Source organism: Mus musculus, chromosome 18 (genome assembly GCF_000001635.26).
Source record: "Mus musculus strain C57BL/6J chromosome 18, GRCm38.p6 C57BL/6J".
NCBI lineage: Eukaryota > Metazoa > Chordata > Mammalia > Rodentia > Muridae > Mus > Mus musculus.
Genome location: NC_000084.6, coordinates 43,959,298 through 43,985,958, shown reverse-complemented (window position 1 = coordinate 43,985,958; position 26,661 = coordinate 43,959,298). Strand labels below are relative to the sequence as shown.

The 26,661-nt window shown below is 37.3% G+C and overlaps 1 protein-coding gene across 3 annotated transcripts in view; it reads right to left on the bottom strand.

The window, feature by feature from the left end:
- The window catches only part of Spink5 (serine peptidase inhibitor, Kazal type 5), a 62,943-nt gene extending 36,529 nt beyond the window's left edge, over positions 1–26,414 (bottom strand). Inside the window, exons 1-10 of one of the 3 annotated variants that reach the window (XM_006526279.4) lie at positions 26,186–26,414; positions 24,161–24,211; positions 22,599–22,838; positions 21,491–21,516; positions 18,833–18,960; positions 16,592–16,667; positions 8,183–8,310; positions 4,764–4,827; positions 3,652–3,779; positions 2,347–2,413 (exon numbers count right to left, since the gene is read on the bottom strand). In XM_006526279.4, coding sequence (XP_006526342.1) covers positions 2,347–2,413; positions 3,652–3,779; positions 4,764–4,827; positions 8,183–8,310; positions 16,592–16,667; positions 18,833–18,960; positions 21,491–21,516; positions 22,599–22,653 — 672 coding nt within the window. In that variant the 5' untranslated portion in view covers positions 22,654–22,838; positions 24,161–24,211; positions 26,186–26,414. Of the gene's footprint in view, positions 1–2,346; positions 2,414–3,651; positions 3,780–4,763; positions 4,828–8,182; positions 8,311–16,591; positions 16,668–18,832; positions 18,961–21,490; positions 21,517–22,598; positions 22,839–24,160; positions 24,212–26,185 lie in introns of those variants that run through there. The other 2 variants (XM_006526280.4, NM_001081180.1) reach the window with 2 other exon arrangements.
- Between the last annotated feature and the right edge of the window lie 247 nt (positions 26,415–26,661).

The following is a 26,661-nucleotide window of genomic DNA, read 5'->3' as shown; positions in this document are numbered from 1 at the left end:
ATTGGGCTTGTAGAAATAAGTGTTTTAATGCTACTCGAGATGGGCCAATTTAACCTCATTTGCAAAGAGATAGGAGCAAGGTAGTTTTCAGCTACTATGTGAGCTCTGCTTTTATTGACTATGTCCATTTCTGACTCTGTAGCTGAAAACCTCAGAGTGAATGTAGCTTCCTTTACCTTGACCTGTGTGAACTCTCCTTATCTGGAATTTCTATTTAAAAAAATGATATTCAAAAGTGGAAGGGAGATTTGGTGCTAGGCTTCTTGATAATTTTGTTCTAGTCTTTCTGAATGCTAGTATTTGATACTGAATAAACTTTACACACACACACAGACACACACACAGACACACACACACAGACACACACACAGACACACACACACACACAGAAAAGAGAGACACAGACACACTATAGACTTCAGGACCTCTATATGAACAAACCTGCAATGTTTTACTTCAGCCTGGTCTATAAACATGACCATCAACTATATGACCTTAATCCTTCCACATCTACCAAGGTAGTGGAAGCAGCTGCAGGGGGAAAAGAGCAAGAGTCAGGAGACCTTGGTGACTGCACTGTGGCTCTACTCAGTGAGTGACTCACACAAAATCACAGGACCTTGATGTTACCACCTATACAGGGAGATTTTTCTAGATAAGCACTGTGGTTTGTATTTGAAGTTCATATTTCATTCCAAGATGCTTTTTAAAAGAACCACTTATGCACTTCAATAAGAAGATACCAGTTTTGAAAGGAGGAATGGACATATCCTACATAAAATGGTAAAATACTTGGAATAAGGTGTAGAAAGGAGACACCTGATAATAACATGGCCATAAACAGCAATGCTCCATGATTTGGAGAACACCAACAATGATAATTTCAGTTTATAGCTTGTGATTCATCCAAGAGGATTCTGAAGAAGCACTTTTGTGAGCAACCCACTGACAGGTTAATTACAGGGCACACATTGAGCCATCACTGAGAAGCAGTCCTGCTTAGCCCTGTTGTGTCTAATGACCCTGGCCATCAAGAAGAAGAAGAAGTAGAGTGCTTGACACTTGCTGGAAAACAGCCCTGCTTACACAGAATACATGAGAACTATGACAGGCTAGCCCAGGGTGTCCCACTGATATATACAGACTCCACAAAATGCATTATTTCTATCCTTGGTTGGTGTGGAACAGCCCCTGGGTATTTTGTTTCTTTATGGCTAAGCTCAAACTACTCAGTTTAGTTTGGAAATTTTGCTTCATTAATTGTTAAGAAAAAGTCATCTCTAGATTACCAAAAAGTTGGTCTTTCTTTCCCATGGGAAAGCATCACCTTAAGTTCACAAACTGTGTGTCTGTATTAGTCTGAAAAAGCATTGGAGGTGAAAACACAACACAGAAAGAAGGTAAGATTGAGTCTTGTGTCTAATGTCCTTATGACAAGAAATTTGGGGCCCAGAGAGATATTTTCCTCACTCTCAATACCCAGAGCACAATGAGATGAAGACCAAAATCCAGGTGTCTTTGTTTCCTCACAAAAGGCCAGCCATTTCAGCTAAGCCATTATTATCCATCTCTGTGCAATAAGGGTTTAATAACCCCAGTGCTTTAATAAGCCAAGGCTGCATTACTTACTTCAACACAAGAAAGAATTTTTTTTGTAATAAACTGAAGTTTTATAACATCAGCTAAATATGACAAAACTTAAATTTAGGAGTACGTTTTAAGCTACCACCTCAATGTTTGAGATCTTCATTAAGAAGCAGCAAGAATTCTATTAAGAAGGGTCTTATTAAATAAGATAACCACATTTTAGAAAAAGGGAATCACTCCAATTATATTAGCAGAATTTTAGAGTAAATCACCATTAGCGACACTACTTAAGAGACTATATTATTTGAAAATTTTCCTATCTAATTTATACTATGCCAAAAAGTTTTAAAAGTGTATTCAAAGCAATCTGATTGCCCCAATGTGAGAGAGACAAGGCTAATAGCAATGGGCAGAGTGACCAAAACCAAAGCATAATGGTATATATATATACCTAAGGAAAACTAATAAAAGGAAAAAACTCAACAGAATTTTTGAGTGCATAATTTTTTTCTTTCTTTTGTGAGGGGAGAACAATTAAGGGTAGGAATTATATATTTGGAACCTTAGCTGTGAATGATGGTTTCAAAAGACCCTGATGATAGCTATATTAAGAATAATATATTTGAGGAACTTTAAGTAATATGAAGTGAATAGAGTAGTATGGGACAATGACATTATTGTGTTCCCTCAAAAGTGCAAGTGTAATTTTTGTCCATGACTATAAGTCCAATCACTACACTCTGGCAGTGATCCATTTACCTTCTCGGCATCTCTCCGAATTCTGCTCTCTCTGTTACGAGTGGCATTTTCTTTAGCTTCTTTTAAACTGTCAAGGAAACAGAATCCACATGGTCCAGTCATATTTGCAGTGTCCACCCTCTTCTGAGCACTAAACGCTTTCCTGCCCTTTACAACAGCCGGTTGAAACTGATCCACTCTCAGGAGACAAGCACTTCCCTGTCTTGAACGTGAGAGGCCAAGACATTGCCAAAGATAAGGAAGGGCGTGAACCTGACTCAGCTGCCACTCAATTAGAAGCTTTGTTCTGTAGAGCCAGATGGGCGTGCCGCCTCCAGTGACAAACAGAAGATTGTCAGGAAAATTCCCTCTAACAGGCATAACCATGAGCCTTGAAACAATGGTATGACAAGGGTGAAACCAAACTGAGACTCTCAGGTATTGCCATACACACCCTATGTGCAACTTCTTAAACCATGCAGGACATTGGTTGGCCTTCCTCTCAAAGTAAGGTTATTCCTAAATGATAAATTGGCACTGAGGTTCTGAACACTATGGCTGATTCCGTTGTAGCCTCATCCTGGTGTCTCAGGCTCATCCTGCAGGAAGCCAATTTGGAAACATCAGACTCTCATTTTCTATCAGGACATAAAATAATGAAAAGCTACAGAAGTTGAGGCAGTTTGAATGTTGAAGACTCATGCCTTCTAGATTAAAAACGTGCCATGCCGGGCACTCAGAAAACAATAAAACCAATATTTCTTCCTTTAAATGACACTCATCTTTCATACTGAGTTCAGAGACTATATTATCTTTATTAATTCTCATTATTATTGTTATTTCTTTATACTACTATTTAAAATTCAGTAGCACTACTCAGGGAAGGTCACTAAAAATACTCAAAGAAAGCATTGCATGTCAAAATACCAGCTTGGATTATTCAGTGTTCAAGTGCTTTCCAAGTCTATCTTTATTTTTTTCAATTAGAATGTAAGTTATTAATACAGTATACTAAACAAAGTTTTAGTCAATTCTTCTTCTTTATCTGCTCAAACCCATTTCCCCAAGTCTTAAACTATTATATAATAAAACATTAAGCGCTTTTGAGGCATTATAATTTTTAAATGAAGTTTCAAATTTTTCTTTTAAAAATATTGTAGTAATGTGAAGAAAAAAGACAAGAAGCCCATTTCGTAGCTAGACCTATCTCACATTCATTACGAAGGCAAAAGGTCACATGCATCATGAGGAAGATATTGGCACTCTAGGGCTCTCAGGACAGGAAATCAGGGCCTCCTCATAAATGCATCCAGAGATGCTACTTACAAGAGCTCAGCACACATGGCACACCTATTGCCATGTGTCCTCCCATCAGGACCAAGGATTGGATCACTTTCCCGTGTACATCCAAGTCTTCCATCTTGCACATAGGCTCGAAAATCACTGCACATATCCTAAAGAAGAGAGAAACGAACATGGAACACAGCTACTGACTGAACGCTTCAACAATGCTTTGAGGAAGTGTTGGTCATGCAGAAACAGCTTTGTGAGTCTGTGTAATTCATCTCTAAGTACAGAACTATTTACTTTCTCATGTACGTATTCAAGAAACAATTATGTTAGAACTCATGTGGATCACTCTCCTTGCTCTCAACCTGCTCCCAATGTCATAGATAATGTCAATATATTCTTAAAACTATGTACACCAAACCATGGTAGAGGCTAGGGATGAAAGCATCAAACCACTGAAATTAGGATTGATGCTCCACTGGATTAAGTGTGATATTCATGGTGTTTCCTGTGTTTTCCTCACATCAAAAGCTCACAGAATCTTAGCTAGCAAGTAACAACTTAGTCTAAATCTCATTTCCTTAGCTCTTTGGCTTGAGGTTTCTTAACAGTGAGTTTCCAAGCTGAGGTTTCAACTCTAAGGCAGTGGTTGACCTCTAGTGCCCATTTACTTCTGAAGTGATTGGTTTAGTTTTCCATGTTTCTCTTTAATTAATAATTAATTAATTTTATTAATAATTAATAGTATTAAGAGAGTCTACTGGTCTTATGACCAGAGTAAACTCATATGGTTTTAAAAACTCGGCTGCTTATTTTTCCATATGAACAGAAAGGATGCAGAATTTCAGTCAAGCAAGAATTACTCCTGAGCATCCCAACCTATGGTGGAGAAACACAGCTACGTTTGCCTTTACTCAGTGGTTCTCAACCCCTCCAGATGGTGGCATATCAGATATCCCACTTATCAGAGATTTACATTAGGATTCATAACAGAAGCAAAGTTACAGCAATGAAGTAGCAACAAAATAGTTTTATGGTTGGGGTTGCCACAACTTGAGGAACTGTATTAAAGTGTCCCAGCATTAGGAAGGGTGAGAGCCACGGCTGTACACTGAGAGCAGTGTCCCCACATTGGCACTTGTCCTTACCGTCTCTAGGTGGCTGCTGCCACATTCACCTTCACTCTTTACGTCAACATGGTTCTGGCTTTTCCTGGAATCACAAAGTTCATAGACACAGAGATTAGCATGGTAGAATTGCCCAGCTTGTCAACTCTCTCCCAGTATTCTAACTGTTTCTGAACCTGAAAACTGTTACACTTTAGTTTTTACTTGGCTTGTATAATGAAAGCCCCTGTTTATAATTTTAAACAATAACAAAGCAACAAAGTCATGTTGGGGGCTAAATTTCAGGCTTGCAGTAGATGCTGGCTACCTCTCCAAGCCCTTAGTTGTTTGTAGCTGCTGCCATTGCTAGTTTTTAATAAAAAGTTCAACTTAAGGTACCTACTTTTCATTAAAAGATTCTTCTATGCTAACTTACATTTTATTGTTTGTAAAAAGTACATAAAGTCTTATTATTTACTTTGTTCAATCTAATAGAATTTAGAGAATATTCAAAACCATAAATGTAAATAATTTCTACTTTCTATAGAAGTAGTTTATAATTCAGCATATGTATAACAATAAAAACATAAAGCTCAGAACAAAACTAAGAATGGAAGAGTAATAGGAAAGATAGATTTTCAGGATATCTAGGCTGACAAAAAGTAATCTGGAATATTGTAGGGAGTTTTGTAGAGGTCAGAGCAATGAGTCACAATAACACAATGAGTCATATGATATTCTAGGAAAAAATATCACATGGATCAGAGATTTAAAAATTCAAACTACTAACCTTAGCTTATGATATAGTGTAGTTCAGTATGTTTAAAGTAATATTGTAAAAATGTATGCCTTAGAAAACATACAATGTTCTTTGTCTATTTGGTTTATTTATTTTAAAATCATATTGCATTATTTTATTCATTTATTATTATTTATTTATTTTTTTCCATTTTTTATTAGGTATTTAGCTCATTTATATTTCCAATGCTATACCAAAAGTCCCCCATACCCACCCACCCCCACTCCCCTACCCACCCACTCCCCCTTTTTGGCCCTGGCGTTCCCCTGTACTGGGGCATATAAAGTTTGCAAGTCCAATGGGCCTCTCTTTGCAGTGATGGCCGACTAGGCCATCTTTTGATACATATACAGCTAGAGACAAGAGCTCCGGGGTACTGCTTAGTTCATATTGTTGTTCCACCTATAGGGTTGCAGTTCCCTTTAGTTCCTTGGGTGCTTTCTCTAGTTCCTCCATTGGGGGCCCTGTGGTCCATTCAATAGCTGACTGTGAGCATCCACTTCTGTGTTTGCTAGGCCCTGGCATAGTCTCACAAGAGACAGCTATATCTGGGTCCTTTCAGCAAAATCTTGCTAGTGTATGCAATGGTGTTATTTAGTGTGAGGGGTAGAAAGTGGGGGTTCTGGGCAAACCATGCAAGTGAAGGCCAGAGTATAACCTATTAAAGTTAATTCTCTCCTTTCACCATGTGGGTTTCAGGAATAGAACTCAGGTTTTTAGGCCTGGTGGCCGCCTCACTGGCCCTGGGTTTTCTATTTTTTAATATTTATTCTTGGTGACTGTTCTTTGAAAGTACACTCATGAATTAATCAAAAAGGCAAATTGCAATCAGTTTATTCAGACACGTATTATAAGAAAGAACAAAACAAGGTCCAGTGAAGATCCCTGTATAATCCAGGCTGATGCCCTCTGAAGACTGAGAGTGGAAGTCCCACACCTGAGGAGAATTTAATACTCAGCTCATTGAACATGGAGAGATGGAGCTATTGTGACCTTGGAGCCTTTACCTCTACACTCTAGTCTCCTTGTCATAAGTAAGTACTCTTCAGGCTATGGCAAAATATACCTGGATAGCAACCCAGCAACAAAACCCTTAACTTACAATCTCTCCTGCCTTAAAGGTGTGCTGGAGCAATGGTGGCACAGAACATGTGAGAGTGGACAACCAATGTCTTATTTAAATTGAGGCCCACTTCACAAGAGGGAGCCCATGTCCTACACTGCCTGGATGCAGGAAGCAGAGGCTGGTTAGCCCAGAGAACTAGGGTAGAAACAAACACAACTGGTCTAAAATTTTTTAATGAAACGATTTCTAATGATATTCTGTTATACTCTTAGATCCAGCAGCAGATGGAAACGGGCACAGAGACCCATGGCCTGAGTTTAAAAAGAATAAACTGGATGTCTCCATCTGGTCCCTCCCCTTGGAGACTGGGGAGCCTCACAGATCGGAAGGAAAGACTGAAGGAGTTAAAGGGGATGGAGGAACACCAGGAGAACAAGTCCCACCAAATCAACTAAGCAGGGCTCCCATGGGCTCAGAGAAACTGAAAGCACAATGTTCAACAGGGCCCTATACCAGGTCCTCTGTTGTGGTGTTAGCTTGAGGGTTTTGTGGGACTTCTAACAGTGGGAGTGGATATTCGCAGACTCTTGACTGCTCTTGAGATTGTTTTCCTCTTATTGGGTTGCCTTGCAGAGCCTTGATATGAGGGCTTTTGCATTGTCTTACTATATCTTGTTTTGTCCTGCTTGGCTGTCATCTCTTGGAGACCTGCTCTTTTCTGAAGAGGAAATGGAAGGGGGAGTGAATCTGGAGAAGAGAGGAGGTGGGGAGGGCTACAAGAAGAGGAGAGAGAGAATGAGAGAGAGAGAGAGAGAGAGAGAGAGAGAGAGAGAGAGAGAGAGAGAGAGAGAAACTGTAACTGTGGTTGGGATATGTTGTATGAGAGAATAATCTTTACAAGAAAAGGTTTAGAATCTCAGACTATTGCCCTATTACCTTCTCAAACATTTGCTATTGTGTTTCCAGAAACAAAAGACCCGTTCATTCGAGTTTGAAGCCATAAGAAGAGGCTGCAGAGCAGGTGTGCATCTTGTTGGTTAAAGAAAATTAACAACCAGAACAAGCTGTGAGGGTGGAGGAAGAACACAGGGAACAATGTAGGCCAGTGAGATGTGATATCTATCTGGCAAAGGAGTTAAAAATTCAAACTTCCATTTACATCCTATGTAATTTTATAATCTCTTGATTATTTAAATATTATTTGATATGATAACATTCTATGCATAAAAGAAAACAATCAGAAATTAATACATTGATAGATGAGAGAAGATAGATACACATGCTTGTGTGTGTGTGTGTGTGTGTGTGTGTGTGTGTGTGTGTGTATGTTTAGCCTCTGTTTATCTGTCTGCATTTGTATCTCCACGCCCTATTTACCTAACAGAGGCTGTGGTAACTGTCCAAAACTATTCCACTTGGGAGATTTTTGTAAGATATAAAATGTTTCACTGTGTACATTTCCCTCAAAGAGTAGTAAAAGAAACAGCGTATGAATTTTGTTGGAGGTTAACTCAAATCAAATAAATTATAAATACTATAAGGAAGAAAACATCACTTAGTTGCATAAACACTATATCTGCTTTATAGGGTACTCACGCATTCTCAGCACACAGTTCACATCTACTGCGGTATGTTTTCCCATCTGTGCCACAAACTGAAGAAGTGTCAGATGGACAGATGAAATCCCCATCTTTTCTTCTTTGTTTGAAACTTTCACAGTTCAACTGCAAGAGATATAGTCAAAGGATGTCAAAAAGTCAGAATACCTATTAGAAAAAGGTTAGTACTTCAAGCCCACAATCTAACTCTACAGGAAAAATAAATGTAGATATGAATGAGCTAATAAAATCACAGATAATGAAATGTGGTCTGAAGGCAGAGACAGGGTTATATTTGAAAAAGGGGAAATGGTTTTGGTATGATCCCAGCAATTTGTTGTTTGGGTGAGATAAGCCAAGCCCACCTCAATTAAACTGAGCACACTGTATCCCAGCCAAATTCTGCCTGTATTCTCAACAGAATGATAAATGGTCCTAGCAGATAATAGACATAGAAACTCTCTGTAAATTGTGAACTATAGGAAATGATTATGATACATTAAGTTAAGCCAGATTTCCAGATTCTTAAATTTACTGCTACAACTGTATGATATGAGCAGGTATTTTAACCTATCCATACTGAAGTGTCCTCACTTGCAAAATGGGTACAATTTTAACAATTATTGATGACATAGGGGTATTTAAGTTGTTAATATAGGTGCAGTGACTAGGACAGTCTGATCACAAAACGGTTTGGGATATTGTGGTTATTTAAAATGCTTTCTTGGGCTGGAGAGATGGCTCCACCGTTAGGAGCACTGAAGGTTCTTTCACGGGGTCTGAGCTCAATTCCAAGCACCCACTGGTAGCTCACTACTGTCGATTAAGTCTGTTGGAGGGAGATCCAACACCTTCACCCAGATACACATGTAGGCGAAACATCAGTCCACACTAAAAAATGCTTTCTCTAATGACAACCAGCACAAGAGAACTATGTATCTTTCAAGGATGCTGGCAGAAATCTCCAGGTAACTGCTGTCATAGAACGGCATATGTTTAAGGACAAACCTGGATGGTGACAAAACAACTATCCCTGGCAGTAACTGAAGACAAGTGTTGTGAGGTTGGATCTGCTATCCACTCACTTTACCTTTTTGAACACCTTTCTTCATATGAAAAATCGAAATTCAAAGCCAGTTCACATTCCACATTCATGGAAATAATTCAAAGAAATAATTATGAAATATGATTTGGCCATAACTATTGTGATATAAGTTAACAAAGAATATGCAGTGTCATTTGAGTTTAATGTCCATTTAAAACCAAACACATTTAACTAGAGTCTCCCACTGCCGATATCACATTGAGAATCAAGTTTTGGTACCTTTCAAATGTTTCAATAGTGTATATGGACCATATGATATATGCCAGTAATGATTTAGTATGTCATAAAAGCATAAAAAGTGAACTTTTTACAATTATATACTGAATTTATCAGTCAAAGGATTACAACATAGAGTTGTCCTAAATGAAGAAAGGTTGAAGTGGTAAGAAAAACTATATCATGGTTCCACTAGCAAAATAAAAACAAAGTAACATATATGTTATTTTATTCACTTACTTTCTAAATTATTACAGAAGCTTCATTGCTTATCTGAAAGACTTTTGGTAGTCAACTATTTTGTGAGATTGCATTGTAAACAGAGCTAGAATACTCTTTTACTGGGTCTATATGCTACCAGGAAGGTCACAACAGAAACAGTTTTAGATTACGATACTTCAACAGAAATAAGTCAAAGACTTAAACACAGCTGTAATGTACTTCACTTAAATATCAATTCACCGGAAATATCCTTCTCCAAAGACGATCTTTGTGGTGAAATGACATTAGTGAGAAGAAGCCAGCCATTCCACAGCTGATGGAAGAGCTAGAGCAGTGAGATTTGTCGTTACTGGATCACGCTTTTCAAATAGCTGGAGAAAGAAAGTGTGGCTGTACCATAAAGAAACAAGCAGGTGAGCGGTGATCTTTCTCTAAGATGTCATTCTTAGAGGGTGTGGAAACATCCTTAGGAAATTATGGATCAAAGTGAACAACCAAGGCCATTGCCCTTCACCTGAAATACCAAGGGCAGCATACTAGGTCACAGGTGTTGGCTGAATGATGGCGGGGTGAATCAAAAGACCAGCTGTGAGGTGACCGGACAGGTGCAGGCATTTACTATTCCACCACCTTGTCCTCCAGACTCCACGGTGAATCACATCTTATAGAAAAATACCTCTTCCCAAGGCTAACCCTTAAGAGCTCATGGATGAATCCTGACCTGGAAGAAAGGCAGCAACCTGGGCGAGGTTCCAGAACTTTCAGATCTTGCCCTCATTCCTTGTCCTGGCGATGCACTTGCCAGGAGCTTGATCATGCACATTGGTTCGCTTATTAGGAAGGAAACAAGGCAGGGCGGCTATGGAATTTAATGTCTAAAATGTGTGCATATCTCAGAACTAAGACAACATTAAAGAAATACTATCTACTGAAAACCATAAATCAACTTAATTGAAACTGTCAGGATGAAGAGAAGAATAATTTATCAAAAGTGCAACACTCTTCAGAAGAATAAAAGATACTTTCAGTATGAAACAGGGTAATGGAACGCATTCAGAAACAAGCAATATATAATAGAATGTTCACACTTAGAAAAGGTTTAAATAGTAACAAATATAACAGTGTAAAGGAAAAAGAAACAAGATATGTGCAAATAGATAATGAATTTTGAGCTGAAGTTCAGGCCAAAGGGACCTCCTCAAAGGCAATAGCAATGGAAGCTTTTAAAACATAGAAGCCCAGGAAAGCAAAGAAGTAACTTCACAAATTGGGAGGAAGGAGGAGCACAGGTGTCTGAGTAAGAAAGGAAAATTCATCGTCTGTGAAATGATGCAAGGTCGCCACAGCCATAACAACAGAAAACTAAATCTGGTTCATCTCAATGTGTGAAAGTATAGCATATTTTCAGAATATAAGCTGAGATGAAAGTTTACAATATGAAAGAAGACAGGCATCACTCACAGAGACAGATATTCGCTGTCATTATACATATTTGAACATATGGATTTTTAGGTTCAAGGCAATCATAATAACATCAATGGCAAGTATGTTACAATTAAATGACTGCTGCTGGGAACTTAAAAAAAATCCACTAATTTGAAAATAATTTTAAAAACTCAACATAATAAAGAAAAAATTCAAGTCGTACTGTAGTAGCAGTAACAGAGAAAAATAAATAAACCCACGAAGTAAAGACACAGGGCTTGAGTCGTTTAAAGTAATACCAAACCACATAATGATAGCAGGAAAAGATTAAAATTAAAAGGTTTAGTATGGTTAAATTCAGTGTGTCGCGAAACAGCAGAAGAAATAATAAGCTAATAAGCTCAGTATTCCTAATAAACTAGCCAATGTGTGGAGAAATGGAGATAAGCATGGGGGAGAGATATCCGAATGCATTATATAAACACATAGACTAAGTTCAAAACAATTATAGAAAGCATTTTGCTAGTAGGCTTCTTTATTGGAAAATACATTATAAAAATCAAACATAAATTGATTTCATGTTCCTTTTGCAAAATTAGGTAAATAAAAAGTGATATGAAGATGTAAAATTGAATAAGGTATACAAATATTTAAAGTTAAATAAGAAAAATAAAACATAGAAATAGGCAGAGAGTAGATGCAACAATCTTAATACTTAGGAGGCTAGAGTCTGGACATATTATTAGTGATGAATTAGATCATTATTTAAAACAGAATTAGGAGGAGAGAAATGTGTGTGCACTCATAGGCCCACAGTCTCCCAAATAATTCACAATATGTAATAACATTAGATAAACTGACAACTAGAATGAGAGTTTGAGTAAAGACTTAGAGAACTGCTTATCAGACTAAGCACAGAGATCCCAGTGGAGGAGGTAGGGGAAGGACTGGAGGAGCTGAAAGGGCCATCTCTGGCATCAATTGGAGAGGACGCCCTTGGTCTTGTGAAGGCTTGATGCCCCAGTGTAGAGGAATGCTAGGGCAGTGAGGCAGGAGTGGGTAGGTGTGTGTGGGGCACCCTCATAGAAGCAGAGTAAGAGGGAATAGAATAGGGGCTTTTCAGAGGAGAAACTGGGAAAGAGGCTAACATTTGAAATGTAAATAAATAAAACATCCAATTTTTGAAAAAGAAAAGAATGCCAGGGCCAAGAAGTGGGAGTGGGCGAGTAGGAGAGCTGGGCGAGGGGAGGGTACAGGGAACTTTCAGGATAGCATTTGAAATGTAAATGAAGAAAAAATCTTTTAAAAAAAAGCCACACTGGCTGGGTTTTCTCTTACTGACAGTGAAAAACCCTAGCAATAAAAATTAAAAATGAGAAAAAAAAAGAAAAAGAAAATGATTAGTCTTTTAGATTGTTTTTGCAGGAAACTAACACAAACAAAACCAAACATTGCTACTTTATGTAACACATGAAAGAACTATCAAAATAAATTATGCCTTAGCTCACAAAGAAAGGGAAAGAGTTCCTAAATAACTAGTATCATGTGATCTATACTTTCTAACCATATTTTATTAGATGTTAAGCCTAATATAACAGCACTCGCTATAGTAGCAAACTAATAAAGTAGGATATTATGGTGGAGTAGAGGGTACTGCGGAGCATTTAGTTAATAATGGCAAAATGAAATGCCTGGGGTATGACTCATGAGCCTGTCCATCACTAATGTTTTATTTGTACTTGTCTACCAACAAATGTTAGCACAGTTAGAGGGACATTTTTTTATATTCTTGGTGGAATGTAAATTGATACAACGATTGTGAAAGTCATGATGTAGGTTTTTCAACAAACTAAAAATAGAGTACTGTATAGACCCAGCCGTAATGACTCTGTCCATGTACCTGAAGGACTCCAGCTTAATGTACAGTGGAGATATTTGTGCGATTATATTTGTTGTTGCACTATTCACAGCAGGTAAGAAACAGGATCGCCCTAGATGTACATCAACAGATGAACAGGTAAGGAAAATGTTTATAGGCACAGTGAGATTTTACTAAGCTGTAACAATGAAATAATAACATTTTCCAAAAATAAGAATGCAAGTGGGCACCATTATGTTAAGTGCTGTGTGTATAAGTATTATATGTGCATGTCTGTTATGTATGTGCATGTGTATCTGTGTGCATGTGTGTCTGTGTGAATGTATATCCATATAATATCCGTATATACACATGTGAATGCGTGTATCTGTGTGTGTTTTTGTATGTGTATATGTGTGTGTCTGCATCTGTATATGTCTGTGCATATCTGTGTGTGTGTGTTTGCATGTCTGTGTCTGATTGTGTAAGTGTCTCTGTGTGTATACTTGTCTCTGTGTGTATCTCTGTGTTGGTGTGTGTGTATATATGTATATGTGCATGTGTCTGTATGTTGTGTGGGTCTGTGTGTGTGTGTGTGCATTTATATTAATCTGTATGTCTCTCTGTGTGTATCTTTGTGTGATGGAAGTAGAAAGAAGATGTGAGAGACACCTAAGACAACTTAAAAGATGGAAGAGGAAAGTGCAAACAGGTAAAACAATGATCCATATGTAGAATAAAGGCATCATAATTGTTTGTGTGACATAAAGGTAGAAGGTAAAGGTTCAAAGGGAAGGCTTGTTAGGGAAAGTGTGAAAAAGGACAAAGAAAAATGGTGTATATGCTTGAAAATAGATCATTTCATTTGGTAACTTATAGTTATTATTTGTCAGAAAACAAGATATTAATTTAAATAACAGTAGAGAAAAGAAATGAATGTTATAGATGACATAAACAATAAAGAATATGAATGAAGAGTCCGTATTTCCAGTATGAATACTAGAAGAGATGAAAAAACTAGAACTATAATTGGAAATAACTATACAAAATTAAGGTATAAATATAATTAAGGCATATCAAATCTATATGCTAATACAAATGAAAAATAAAATGGATGTATTATTACAAAAATATCAAATGCTAAGAATGATTAAATAAACATGTGAATCCATAAATACATAATCTAATTGATATATTAATCTATGAGAGAGAAAAGACACACATGTGAAGGTCAAAACACTTTAACTGACTTCTTTGTCGTTAGCTTTCTCTCTCTCTCTCTCTCTCTCTCTCTCTCTGTCTCTCTCTCTCTGTCTCTCTCTCTCTCTCTCTCTCTCTCTCGTGTGTGTGTGTGTGTGTGTGTGTGTGAATGCAACTACACATGTAAGGGTCAGATCACATTCCATGAGCTAATTAGGCCACAGAACTTTCAAGAATATTTCCTTTACATTTTATATTTTTGTCTCTCATTCCTATTACACATCTCTTGTTCCAGAAAATTTGCAAGTCTCTCTATTTTCTAAGCAGTGTCTCCCTGTTTTCATTAATTTTATTCCTTTATAATTTAAGAATAAATTTGCTTTTGTTATATTCTATTTGTATTTTTAGATGAGTCCCCAAATTTTTATTTTTATATTTTAAAAAATAATTTATTTGTAGTGAAACTGGGCTTGTTTCTTCTTTTTTCCTTTCAAGTTTTAACATGATTTTTTTCAATATTTTGTATACATTTTAAACAACTATTTCAACTACAGTTGCCAAATTGAACAACTGAATGCATTCAGAGACATTTTTATTCATATTTTTCCTACATATTAAATTCATATTTTTATTTTCCTCATTCATATTTTAAAACTGTACATACTATTATATTACAGAGATAAATGATTGCTATTGTCCCCTAAAGTTTTCATTTGCTCCAATTTCTCTTACTTTAATTGCACTAAATATTTGAAATCTTGCTTCATATGATGGTTAGTGGTTGATATGTCTGCTCTGAAGATGCAGGTAGATGTTATTTGTAAGCCTAGTCATCAAGCTAAAAGAATTAACATAGCAGACACAATTCCATCATTTTATATCTTAAGATTTCTACTTAAAATTTAGCAAATTGCATTTTACAGATGGAAACATACAAGAAGTAGTAGCCTTTTAAGATTGGGGTGTGTATGTGAATATATTTTGCTCATTTTTCTCATTTTCTTGTGTGTAATATTTTTGAACACTGTTCGTCCTGTGAAGGCTTGATGCCCAGTGTAGAGGAATGCTAGAATAGTGAGGCAGGAGTGGGTAGGTGAGTGGGGGGCACCTTCATAGAAGCAGGGTAAGGAGAGATGGGACAAAAAGAACCGAAAAGAGGATATGCAGAATGGCCTTGTCTCAGAAGAGAAACTTGGACTTCTGTGTAACAAACAGACCTTCTCAGTCTTCCTAACTTAAAAAGTAGTTCCTTTAATTATAGATGAAAGATGTACAGGTATTGGCTGGCTGAGTGGCTGACCTGGTATTGTTTTAAAAGTGAGACTGACTGAGCCCAGGAGAAGAATTTAGTCAACTATGTTCATGGTGGAGGCTGGGTTTCTCAGACATTCCTGAGCAACAATGCCAAGGAAGATGGTAGCTGGGCTAGACCATGTATGATACGGATAATTAGGGTGTGTCTACCTTGACTGATCATTTTAATTATATGTCAGAGCCAAAGGAGGAGGGAGAGAAGGATGAAATTAAAGAAAAAGCAACATGGAGAACTTGGAGGTGATGTGGTTGTCAGGTTAGCTGTTAACTAAAATTGTGGGATTCGGTAAGAGACATTTCCATCAATATGGAATGTTTTTATTTTATTTTTAAAATATTTTTAAATTTTATTTTTGGATTTTTTTCTATAATAAAATGCACTTGTCCAGTGTAATGCTCCTTATCTGTTCCATGATTTCTGCCCCCCTTCTATTTTATGATTTGTTTTCCTTTTAACCATTGGACACTGTACTCTTGCAAAATATTAACTTAAATCTCAATCAACAAAATCGACAGAAATGAGTCCAGTTGACTTATCAGAACACTCCAAGCATCATACAAGATAAATCAGAAATAAAAAATAAAAAATAAATAAATAACAAGGAAAATAAAAGGTAAAGAGAGCAGATTCAATGCCTGTTGACACACGTTAAACACTGTGGCTAGCTTTTAAATTTTTAGTTGATAAAATAATGACACCCAGAGATACAGATTGGCCAGATTACACAGACAATAAGAGTTCTGAAATGTGTTATTATCTCTATTGTCCAAGAAAGGTTCTTACAGGAACTAGACAGACAAGGAGGTAAGAGAAGTAGTCCGGGAAAGCTCACACCATCTGGCTTGCTCCACCTCTCAACACCTGGCAATGTTTTCAGAGTCGGGTCATGGGTTGGGCCTACGGACAAGATGTACCAGATACTTAGCCCACCCTTGGACTAAGCTACATTCCCTCCCTTTATAAGTGGTTGACTTCACAACAGGTAATTAGCAAACAAACAGCTAATTCTAAATAGAGTCCAGCATCATCTCAGCAAACATGATGGGTTGACTCCAGATAGTCTCACCTTTGCTGGGTCAGTGGCCCTGTTGGCTCTTGACAAAACCTTCACATTCATGATCTTGGTAGGTGCTCCTTGTTCTCTGAGCAAGAAAAAGAAATAATATAATTTGAAATTAAAATTGCTTGCCAACCTTTAGGAATAAAAACTTAGATGGCAATGCTCATCTTGAATGTTTTCTTGAGCCTAGTCTGACATGCCAGAGTGAAAATAGGTCCTTTATTGCATGAGAAATTCTGTAATCTCCACAATACTGGGAAAAGCGTTTCAAATATGGACTAGAATAGAGAAGATATATGGTGTTTAACCATATACCTGATCTCTGATACTTCCTATAGCAGATGACTATCTTGCTACTCTAAACACAGTCTGTCTCATTATTTTCAACATTTGAAAGACTACATCGAATTACACAGCCCATTCTCATTTGAAAGTTAACTCTCTAGCAGTCTATAGTTCCTTCTTCCAAGTTAAGCCAACTACTTTATTACACAGGTAAAAAACAAAAATAACAATTTAACAAGTAACCCTATTAATATACTGTCTCATAAGTCTTAGAGCATTTCATTCTTGTTTAAAGTTATTTATCAGTTACAGTGTATTCATAGATTTGGCTTCACATACATAACAAAAAGAGTTAGATTAGTTAATGATTCTCATGTAGCTTTCAAATGAATGAGAAAATATTATAATACATGCATGGCTTCCCCACAACTTAAGTCCTGTCCTGTCATTTTTCTTTATCCCTCAGTTTCTTCAGTAGAAGTAAAACATACTTTCAGTGCTTTTTATATCAACACTATTGAATATGTCACATTAAAACCTTGACTTATACTATCACAACTTTTGAAAAACCAATTATAGGATAATTGTCTTAAATGCATAACTTTAGCATGGTCTTGGTTTCAGTGATGAATCTTGACAATATTTGGAAATTGAAGTTGGGATCCCTGTTAAGAAAACACATTAGAGACCTGCCGGTGGTGTATGTCAGTCATACAGTCCTTGCCTAGCATTCAGGAAGCCCTAGGTTTAATCCCTAATAGCAGAAAAAATATCCAAAAAGCATCCCAAAAAGAATTGTGATACTACTCTGGTTTGAGGACTTAGAACTGATAACTCAAACCTTCTATTGCCTTCTGCTTGTCATCGAAGAGAAATAAACCAAGTTAAGAAACATTGGGCAAATGCTGAGGCATTGAGTAACATCCTGGTAAATTTCCAGTGTACTTATTATTTCTGAGCATGGCAGTGAAAGCTACAGTCAGATCTTTAGTCCACCGCACCCTGTGTAATCCTGGCAGATTTTCCCCTGGCACCCTAAATAGTCTAAATGCATTCTGCATAAATCTCTCTGCTGGCTGGCAACCACAAGGCGCCTCTGGTTTCCTCTTAGGGGAACTTTTTAGCCTCTCAGAAACAGCAGAATCAAGTCTAAACAGGCCCAAGGAATCTGACTTTAAGTTTTTTTCATCTTAGAAGCAGAAGCTCAAAGTGGAACCACATTCTGAGAAGACTACAGAGAGTGCTGGCTAAGATATTAACATAGTGCTCCCTGAAAGTCCTTTGAAATCCCATTGAGTGATCATTAAAATCATTCTATGTGGGTGGCAATTATCAAGTTTTATGTTATGGGAGGTGGCACAGGAGCCTGCTCAGCATGCGTATTTATTTTTCTAGGTTTGGAAAATTATGGAGTTGAAAGAGAAATTAAATTAAATTAAAGTGGATGTTCACAGCCATCCATTGGACTGGGCACAGGGTCCTCAAGGACCCTGAAGGAGCTAGAGAAAGGACCCAAGGAGCTGAAGAGGTCTTCAGCCACATAGGAGGAACAACATTATGAACTAACCAGCACCCTCAGAGCTCCCAGAGACTAAACCACCAACTAAAGAGTACACATGGTGGGACTCATGGATCCAGCTGCATATGTTGCAGAGGATGGCCTAGTCAGTCATCAATGGGAGTAGAGGTCCTTGGTCCTGTGAAAACTCTATACCCCTGTGTAGGGGAATACCAGGGCCAGGAAGTGGGAGTGGGTGGATTGGGGAGCAGGGGGAGGGAATAGGGAAAAGGGGAGAGGGGGTTTTCATAGGGGAAATCAGGACAGGGATAGCATTTGAAATGTAAATAAAGAAAATATCTAATAAAAAATTTAAAAAAAAACCCAAACCCCCATGTTCCCAATGCTCCAGAGACGAGGCAGTTGGTGATTTGAACATGTGGAAGGAAATGGAATTTACTCACAGTGCTCTTTTGCACAAGATGCATTCACTTTGGAAAATGATGTCATTGAGACTTTGAGAAGAATTGTTGCCTTTGGGACACGTCAGTGTACCATTTTTCATCTGTGCTTGAAATTTCATGCATGGGTCCTGAAAGAAATATAGTTATATCATCGAAACACTGCAAACAACTTTGTTTAATAGAAAAAGAAGCTATTTGGTCAGTTCAATAACACAAAAAATAATAACTCTGGCTTGTCTGTTAGAAACAGGAAGCATTAATCTAAATTAATTAATTAATTTAATTAATTAATTAATCACCTAAAAAGCATTAATCTGATAGAAAAGGTATGGAGGGAGACAAAGGATCCTTGATGATCTTTCATGGATGCTACCAGTGACCTCAAAGAATCTTTGACATGTTATAAAAACTCAATAAGTAAAATAGTTTCATTTAATTTTCTTGTTATGGTGACAGCAGATATAACAACAACAACAACAATAAGCTAAACTGATACATTAAATGCTAGCATATAGTAAAACAATAGCTAACTAGAATAAGAGAGGATAGCTGAAGCACAGAGAGTAGGTGTATGAGCCTTGGACACTGCCAGGGGCCCCTGCTATTTACTCTGAAATGTGTATTCCTTGTCAAATAGCAATATTAGCAGTTATTAAATATTTGCAAAGAGTTCCCAGATACTTGGTAAAAAACAAGTTTCTATAACGATTCATTCTCTGGACAAGTTCCAGATCCCTTGGCACACCTTATACCAGGGACTGACTTACTTGGGAGATAATGGAGAGGAAGAGTCAGGGTTCTTTTCCCAAAGGCTTAGAACAGGCCAAGGCATGTTGAATTCCAATTTGACCTTTGGTCTACTACTATTATTTGTGCAACATCCTCAAAGGCATATGATCCTCTTGATTTGGACTTCCTTTTGGAAAATGCCAATGGCCCTTCCTTATCGATTTTACAAAAGAGTGTGGAGAGCATTTTAAAGAATAAAATCAACAGAAAAGAATGGAGAAAGAGCCTCTTAAAAGAGAAGAATATGAGTTTTCATTCTTATGTTCAGCATGATTTATTGACAACCTGTTTTCTCTGTCACTCTGCCTTTTCTAGGGCCAAAGTTCATCTTAAAGTCAACAGTGTGTCTGTACAGTGGAAGTGAGCAGCCATTCTAAACAGTATCTTCACTATCAACTGAGAAAGTTTTCTAGGTCCTAGATCAACCTTGCCAAATTTGAAGTTAATACTTTCTTTTGATTTTGAAAAAACAAAACAAAACAAAACTATTTCCTACAAGTTTTGATCAGAAGATAAGCAATAAAGATTTTGTTCCAACTGTCAAATGCACCTCTTCCAAAGAACTGACCATAGGAGTCTACAGACTCCCAGAAATCTGTATAATAATGCAGACTGTCAACAATCATTCATTGTGAGGTTACTGTTAAATTCAGTACCATATTGAGTTAGTAAAATAGCAGAAGAATGATGGTCTGAGTGGCTCATAGAGACTGACAAGTTTCATTGTATCTAATCAACCTTCTTAAATAAGTTTGGAAGTTGAAACTACATGCTGAATGATTAGTGAATAGTATCAGAGACCAGACCATTACTGGAAAATTTTGCTAAGGGTTTACTCCTAAATCATCTTTGATTATTATCACAGCTCAGTGATCTTCTCTCAGAGAGAAGTAGCCATTTAACAGACTACCAGCTGGTCATGTCTAGATCTGGTGTCTGTTGTTACACGTGCAATATTGCTTTAAATAATAATCAATGGCATGCATAGTAGCCAATGGACACAAATAAAATATGTACATGACAAAGACACATCCTTTTCAATTATATTTCAAATAGATAAAAATGTATTTCTATACAAGATGATTCTTTTATTTCTCAATACTGGGACTATCACAGCTGGCTGATACCTTCCTGCATCCAGGACTCTGCCCTCATAGCTACTTCTACATGGGCTTCTGTAAGCTGCAAAGATCTCTTTTGGTTTTTGATTTTTCTTCCCATGCTTTCTCACCATATAAAACTCTGTGTGTTTAGTCCATTTAGAAATGGAGACAACCTTTATTTCTTGGAATATTCTGTATCTTACTCTTTTTCTTCCTAGTTACTACTATTTAATATACCACATGTTAATTCAGAGAGGCATGGTTTTGATGTTTACTTTAAAATGTTCTGACAATTCAAAATAAAATTAGAAATACACTAGCCATTAAATAAATATTTATTTAATTGTGTGTGTGCGTGCATGCACATGTGCTCATCATTTTTTTGCATAATAATTACCAGAAAATATGTGCTGTATCTTGACTTCTTCAACTGCTGAGTGAAACAGTATTAATTATTTTAGTTGATTTTTTTGTATCCTTGCCTATGGTGTTTTAAAGCATCATTTTAGCATGGTGGATTGCCTCTTGTAAACACCTTATATCAATTATATATTGAGAAGAAGAAAGAGAAACAGAGAAGGAGACAGAGAAAGAGACAGGCAGAGAAAGAGACATAAGGAGAAATACTCATGTTAGATCCATAAAAACTTGTTTCTCTGTTTTTAACAGAAGCTATTCATGCCTGCCAGTAACATGAAGTTGTTGGCCACAAATCAATTTCTTTAGGAAACTTAGAATGAATTCAATGACAATAAACAGGACTGACCTGATTGCCTTTCTCACCAGCAGCATCTGGGACAAAAAATGCAGAAACCAAAGTTAAGAGAATGTAAAGTATATAATAAATTAGACATATTATTCATGTAATGGAGGGATCTTATTGCTTTACTGAAAGTATATTCTAAAACCACAAATTGTATTGAATGTATTAAGATTTATGGTGGCCAATCAAATGAGTGCAGTGTACTAGGAAATGGTCACAAAGGTTCATACACTTAGGAAGGTTCATCTACTTTGGAAAATAATACTATACTATAATCCTACTCCTACCAGATTATCTCCTTTCCCCAAAACTCATTGCATACTAAAATATATCATTCTTCCTTAAAAGGTGATAGCATACTGTGAAATACTTCATACTAAATTAAATATAACTTAAAACGCCCACCCAGGTAGTATGAAGTTGAAGATATCATTTGTTTATCATGATCGCAGTAGCTTATACCAAGGTTATGTGTTTTAAAATGCACTTGTAGAAAGGTAAATTTACGTAGCCTATGTCATCCTAACAATCAAACACAAAATTAGAAAATTTATTTTTTAGCTCACACAAAAGTACTTCATCCTTCAGGTCCAACATTTTTACTCATTTTTAAGATATTTTAGAAAGTTGTGTATTTAACTTTTTTAAAATAAACACATAAGACCTTATTGTCTTAAAACAGGAATAGTCAATATAATTTATTTTCATATTTTACTAATTCATTTTTAATATTAATTTATACATGTATTATCAAAGTACATGTATTATTGATATATACCAGTTTTAAGTGTCTCATATCTAAAAGTAGTGAAAACTGGATGCTTAATGAGGGGAAGGTACAGAATAATCTATTGGCTCTTCCGAACTAGTATAAAATTGTTAGGAGGGCCTCTCAGAGATAAAAGTTTAATTGTTCTCAAACTCCTTTCTGTTTTTAAAAATGGTTCAAGATTTTAAATCACACACACACACACACACACACACACACACACACACACACACACACACACACACACACACACATTTTCTAAGTGGAGTTGAGGAAGAAAAGTCCCTTCCCCAGGCTCTGGGCTGTGTGGTAAGAAACTTCAGTTGTATGCAAATTGCTCACCTTGTGTGAGATAAAATGCCAGGGTCAGAAGCATTGGCACCGTGGCTGTCTTCATGCTGAAGATGATGTAAGTTGGTTACAGGACTGCTCTGTGCATTGCTCAGCTGGTGCTCTAAGACTGAACTCGTGAGATGCAGCTTACTTTTATACATACTGGTTGGTGACACACACAGAACCAGTTGTTCAGGCTCATGTTAGACTCCTTAGAGAACACCAGTTTAGTTTCCATCTTGTGAGATCCTGCCAAGGTGTTGGATTTAAGCAGATAGTATCTATTTCTGAAAGTAATATATTTTTATAATACCCATCCTCATAAGTCTAGAGAAAGAACCCTCCTGAAGTTGATCATTTCTAATCCTATGTGAGTTCCCTTGTGATACCAGGCATGCTACCTCCTAGTCAAATATGCCTCTCTCTAATTGACTTCCCTTCATAAGTGAGAGGGGGAAGAGAGAAGCAGACAGATCGGTTTTCCTACCCATCAGGAAAAAAAAAAGAAGTAGAGATTTCTACATCTGGGAAAAGTTGTGTATAGTGAGAGAACCTCGTGCTCCCATTGACTTTATCTACAAGAGTTCTGAAGTGTGTGACTTAATTGCCACACGGCAGCTACAAAGTTGGCATCCTTTTCAGTGTGCACATAGGTAAGAGCAGAAACTTTGTGAAAATAGGTCTTGTACATAACTACTTTTAAACGTTCTTGTAGGACTGCTGAAGTAGTCCCTTCACGAAGCACTTGCCTAACATGTGAGAGATGCTAATCTTCTTCCCTATTTAGAACCACAGAAATAAATCTCAGTCAAAAGAATATGTTATCCTAACCAAATCCCACACTTCTCCGAAATATTAGAGATTCAAGATTAAACTTTCAATAACCCATGATATGAAAATTATACTCTATGCTAAATAAATTGATTGTTTTATTACTTAGCCTTACTTCAATGAAAAAATATAATAAGTAAGTAATTAGAGAATATAAATACATGAATATAACCCTTTTTCCTAGTAATGTTGTTTCTTTGTTTCATTCTACAAGTAGTTCATTGTTCATACCAGCACTCCTTCCAGTGTTCACTTAGGTCTCTCAGCCAAAGGACATTTTAAAAAGTAACCAAAGCCAGAACCAAGTAGTTTGATTTCAGTAATTCTCAGAGTTTCCATGTATACAGAAAAGTCCCGAAAGCAAAGACCTTTTAATAATCTCTGCACTTTCAAAATTCAAAATGCCAGATTTTTCTCCCTTTTCTCTCATGAAATAGTTTATCAGTTACAAAATAAATTTTAAAAGCTTTTATTATTTATTATTTTATGTACTTATTTGACTATTAATTTTGTAATAGTTTTTAATCACAATTCCATTGCTCAGTAAAATAGTGACTATGGAAAGCAAAGTCTATGTATTACAGTCACAGGTTAGAAAACCAAGGTCTTTCATAACTTAATGGAAGGAAAATGGGCAAGGAGGCAGGCAGTCTGTTTCTATTCCTGTCCGTGTGACGACAGCCCCATGGAAATGAACCAGCTTTGGAACAAGATCTCCCTGGGTCCAACAGTTGACTCACCAATTGCTCTGCTGCCTTGGGCAAGTCGCGTCTTTCCTCCGAGACTGTTTCCTAGCATGTGAAGCAGAGGAAATCATACATGTACCCTACACTTGTTCTCAGGCTCAAATGTTACCTGTGTACGGTGATGGTGTGTTTGTAGAACTTTACTGCTTTTCACGATACTGAGAATACATGGTGAGCTGTATAGCTAATGAGAGCTCGGCTCCCAGTAGGTTCTCAGCACCTACATTTTACAGTCAACCTGCTTGAACCTGCATCTCAGCAACAGTTACAACTCTCCTGCGCATTTCCATTCCAAAGTTGAATTGAAATCAAAAGTATCCTTTTTATTTTATAATTGTGTTCATAAGGACACCCTTGTTTCTATAAAAAAAGCTTTTTAAAAAAATTAAATTATTTTATTTATTTATATTCCAAATATTTCCCCCTCCTAGTTCCCCCTCCCAGAGTTCTTTTTTTTTAATTTTTTATAAGGTATTTTCTCATTTACATTTCAAATAGAGTTCTTAATCCTATCCCAGGTGTCCCCTTTGCCTCTGAGAGGATGTTACCACACTACCCCACCCCCTCCTCCTCCACCCCTGACCTCACTCAGGCCCCAGGATCTTCCTCTCCTGGGGCATCAAGTCTTTACTGGATTAGGCACATCCTCCCCCACTGAGACCAGAAAAGAACTTCCTTGCCTGTAAAAGCTTTTTAAATATTGATGTAAAATTACTAATATAGTTTATTTTGTATCAGCCAAGTCAGACCACCTGACACCTGTGTTTGCTGGTAGGCAAGTTAATACTGTACAATAGAATCAGTGACTATAAAATGCTCTGATGATCCCAACACTAGATCAGATGAAGACTATTCCCAGGGGTGGATTTAGAACCAGGCAGGAAAAAACAAAAGAGCCAACAGGTGAGTCTCTCTTTTAAGAATCTCTGCTATGAGGAAACATGAAGGAGGTGGAGTCCTCCCTCCTGGCAAAATGCTCATCACTGACAGCCAGGGCCTCCACTCCCAGGAGGAGAACACCCAGTTCCCCAAATACTGAAAGATCCCATTAGCTGCCCCCGCCATCAAGGCTTTCTCTTCAGTTCACTTCAGGAACCTTGCAAAGCTGGAGGTGATGAATCACAGGTTCTGTTGTTCATCCACTGTTTCTTAAAATCACAGTTATTAAATCAAAATGGAGATTGAAGCCTAGTTCAGATCACTGCTAGGCTACCAAAGAATATTTTTCAAATTCACAATTCCATCCTTGTTTTCTGAGCATCCAGTTTACTCATCACAGACAGAAAACCATTTCCTCTTTCTAGAAAGGAAAAGGATTGGATGAAAAAAAGCTGTGACCTGTCCAGTCCTGTTCATTTGTCAGCCGCATTCAAATCTGAACCCACATGACAGAAAGAGAGAAAAAGCATTTTAATAGAACAGCAATATCTTTGGAGACAATGAACATTTCTAGACATCAAAGTTTGTTTTCTCTTTTTCTATGCATTGAGATACTTGATATTTTTAGTGGTTAATTAATAGCTATGCTATAACTCCCCAGCTTTCACGATGATCTTCCACTTATTACTCCATTGGTTTGATTCCTTTGTTGGTTCTCTGATTTTATCCTCTCTTCTCTCTTCTCTCTTCTCTCTTCTCTCTCTTCTCTCTCTATTTCTCTCTCTTTCTCTCACACACACACAATTATATGTCTCAACAGTCAAATAGACAACAATGATGAAAATAAGTATGCTGGTTTTGCTTTCTGTGTAGGAGAAGACACTAAGTCAACTGGGACAGAAAAGTTTGTTCAGCTTACATGCTCTATCACGGGCCACTGGGAAGGAAAGTGAGAATTGGAATGTAGAAGGAGAACTGAAGCGAGGCCATGCAAGAATGCTGCCTAGTGATTTGTTGTCCAAAGCCTCCTCAAGCTTGATTCCACATACGACCCTAGACACCTACCCAGGGGTAGTATTGTCCAGAGTAGGTTGCCCTCCCCTATCAATCATTAATCAAGAAAATTCCCCACAGACTTACCCATAGACAATCTGATGAATGCAGTCCCTCAATTAAGGTTCCTTTTTCTTCCCCAGATGAATGTTGCATATGTTAAGTTGGAAACACACACACACACACACACACACACACACACACACACAATCCAGACCAAACTAAACCAAAGAAATAAGCAGTTCCAGTATAAACGTCTTCCTACAGGGCCACCCTCCTCCTCAGCTTCTTTCACCCTTTCCCTAATTCAACCACAGGGGTCAGCAGCTTCTGTCCATTAGCTGGGTGCAAATATCTGCATCTGACTCTTTCAGCTGCTTGTTAGATCTTCTGGAATGCGGTCATGCTAGGTCCCTTTTTGTGAGCACTCCATAGCCTCAGTAATAGAGTCAGGCCTTGGGACCTCCTCTTGAGCTGGATCTCATTTTGCACCTGTTGCTGGATCTTCTTTTCCTCAGATTCCTCTCCATTTCCATCCTCGTAATTCTTCCAGACAGGAGCAA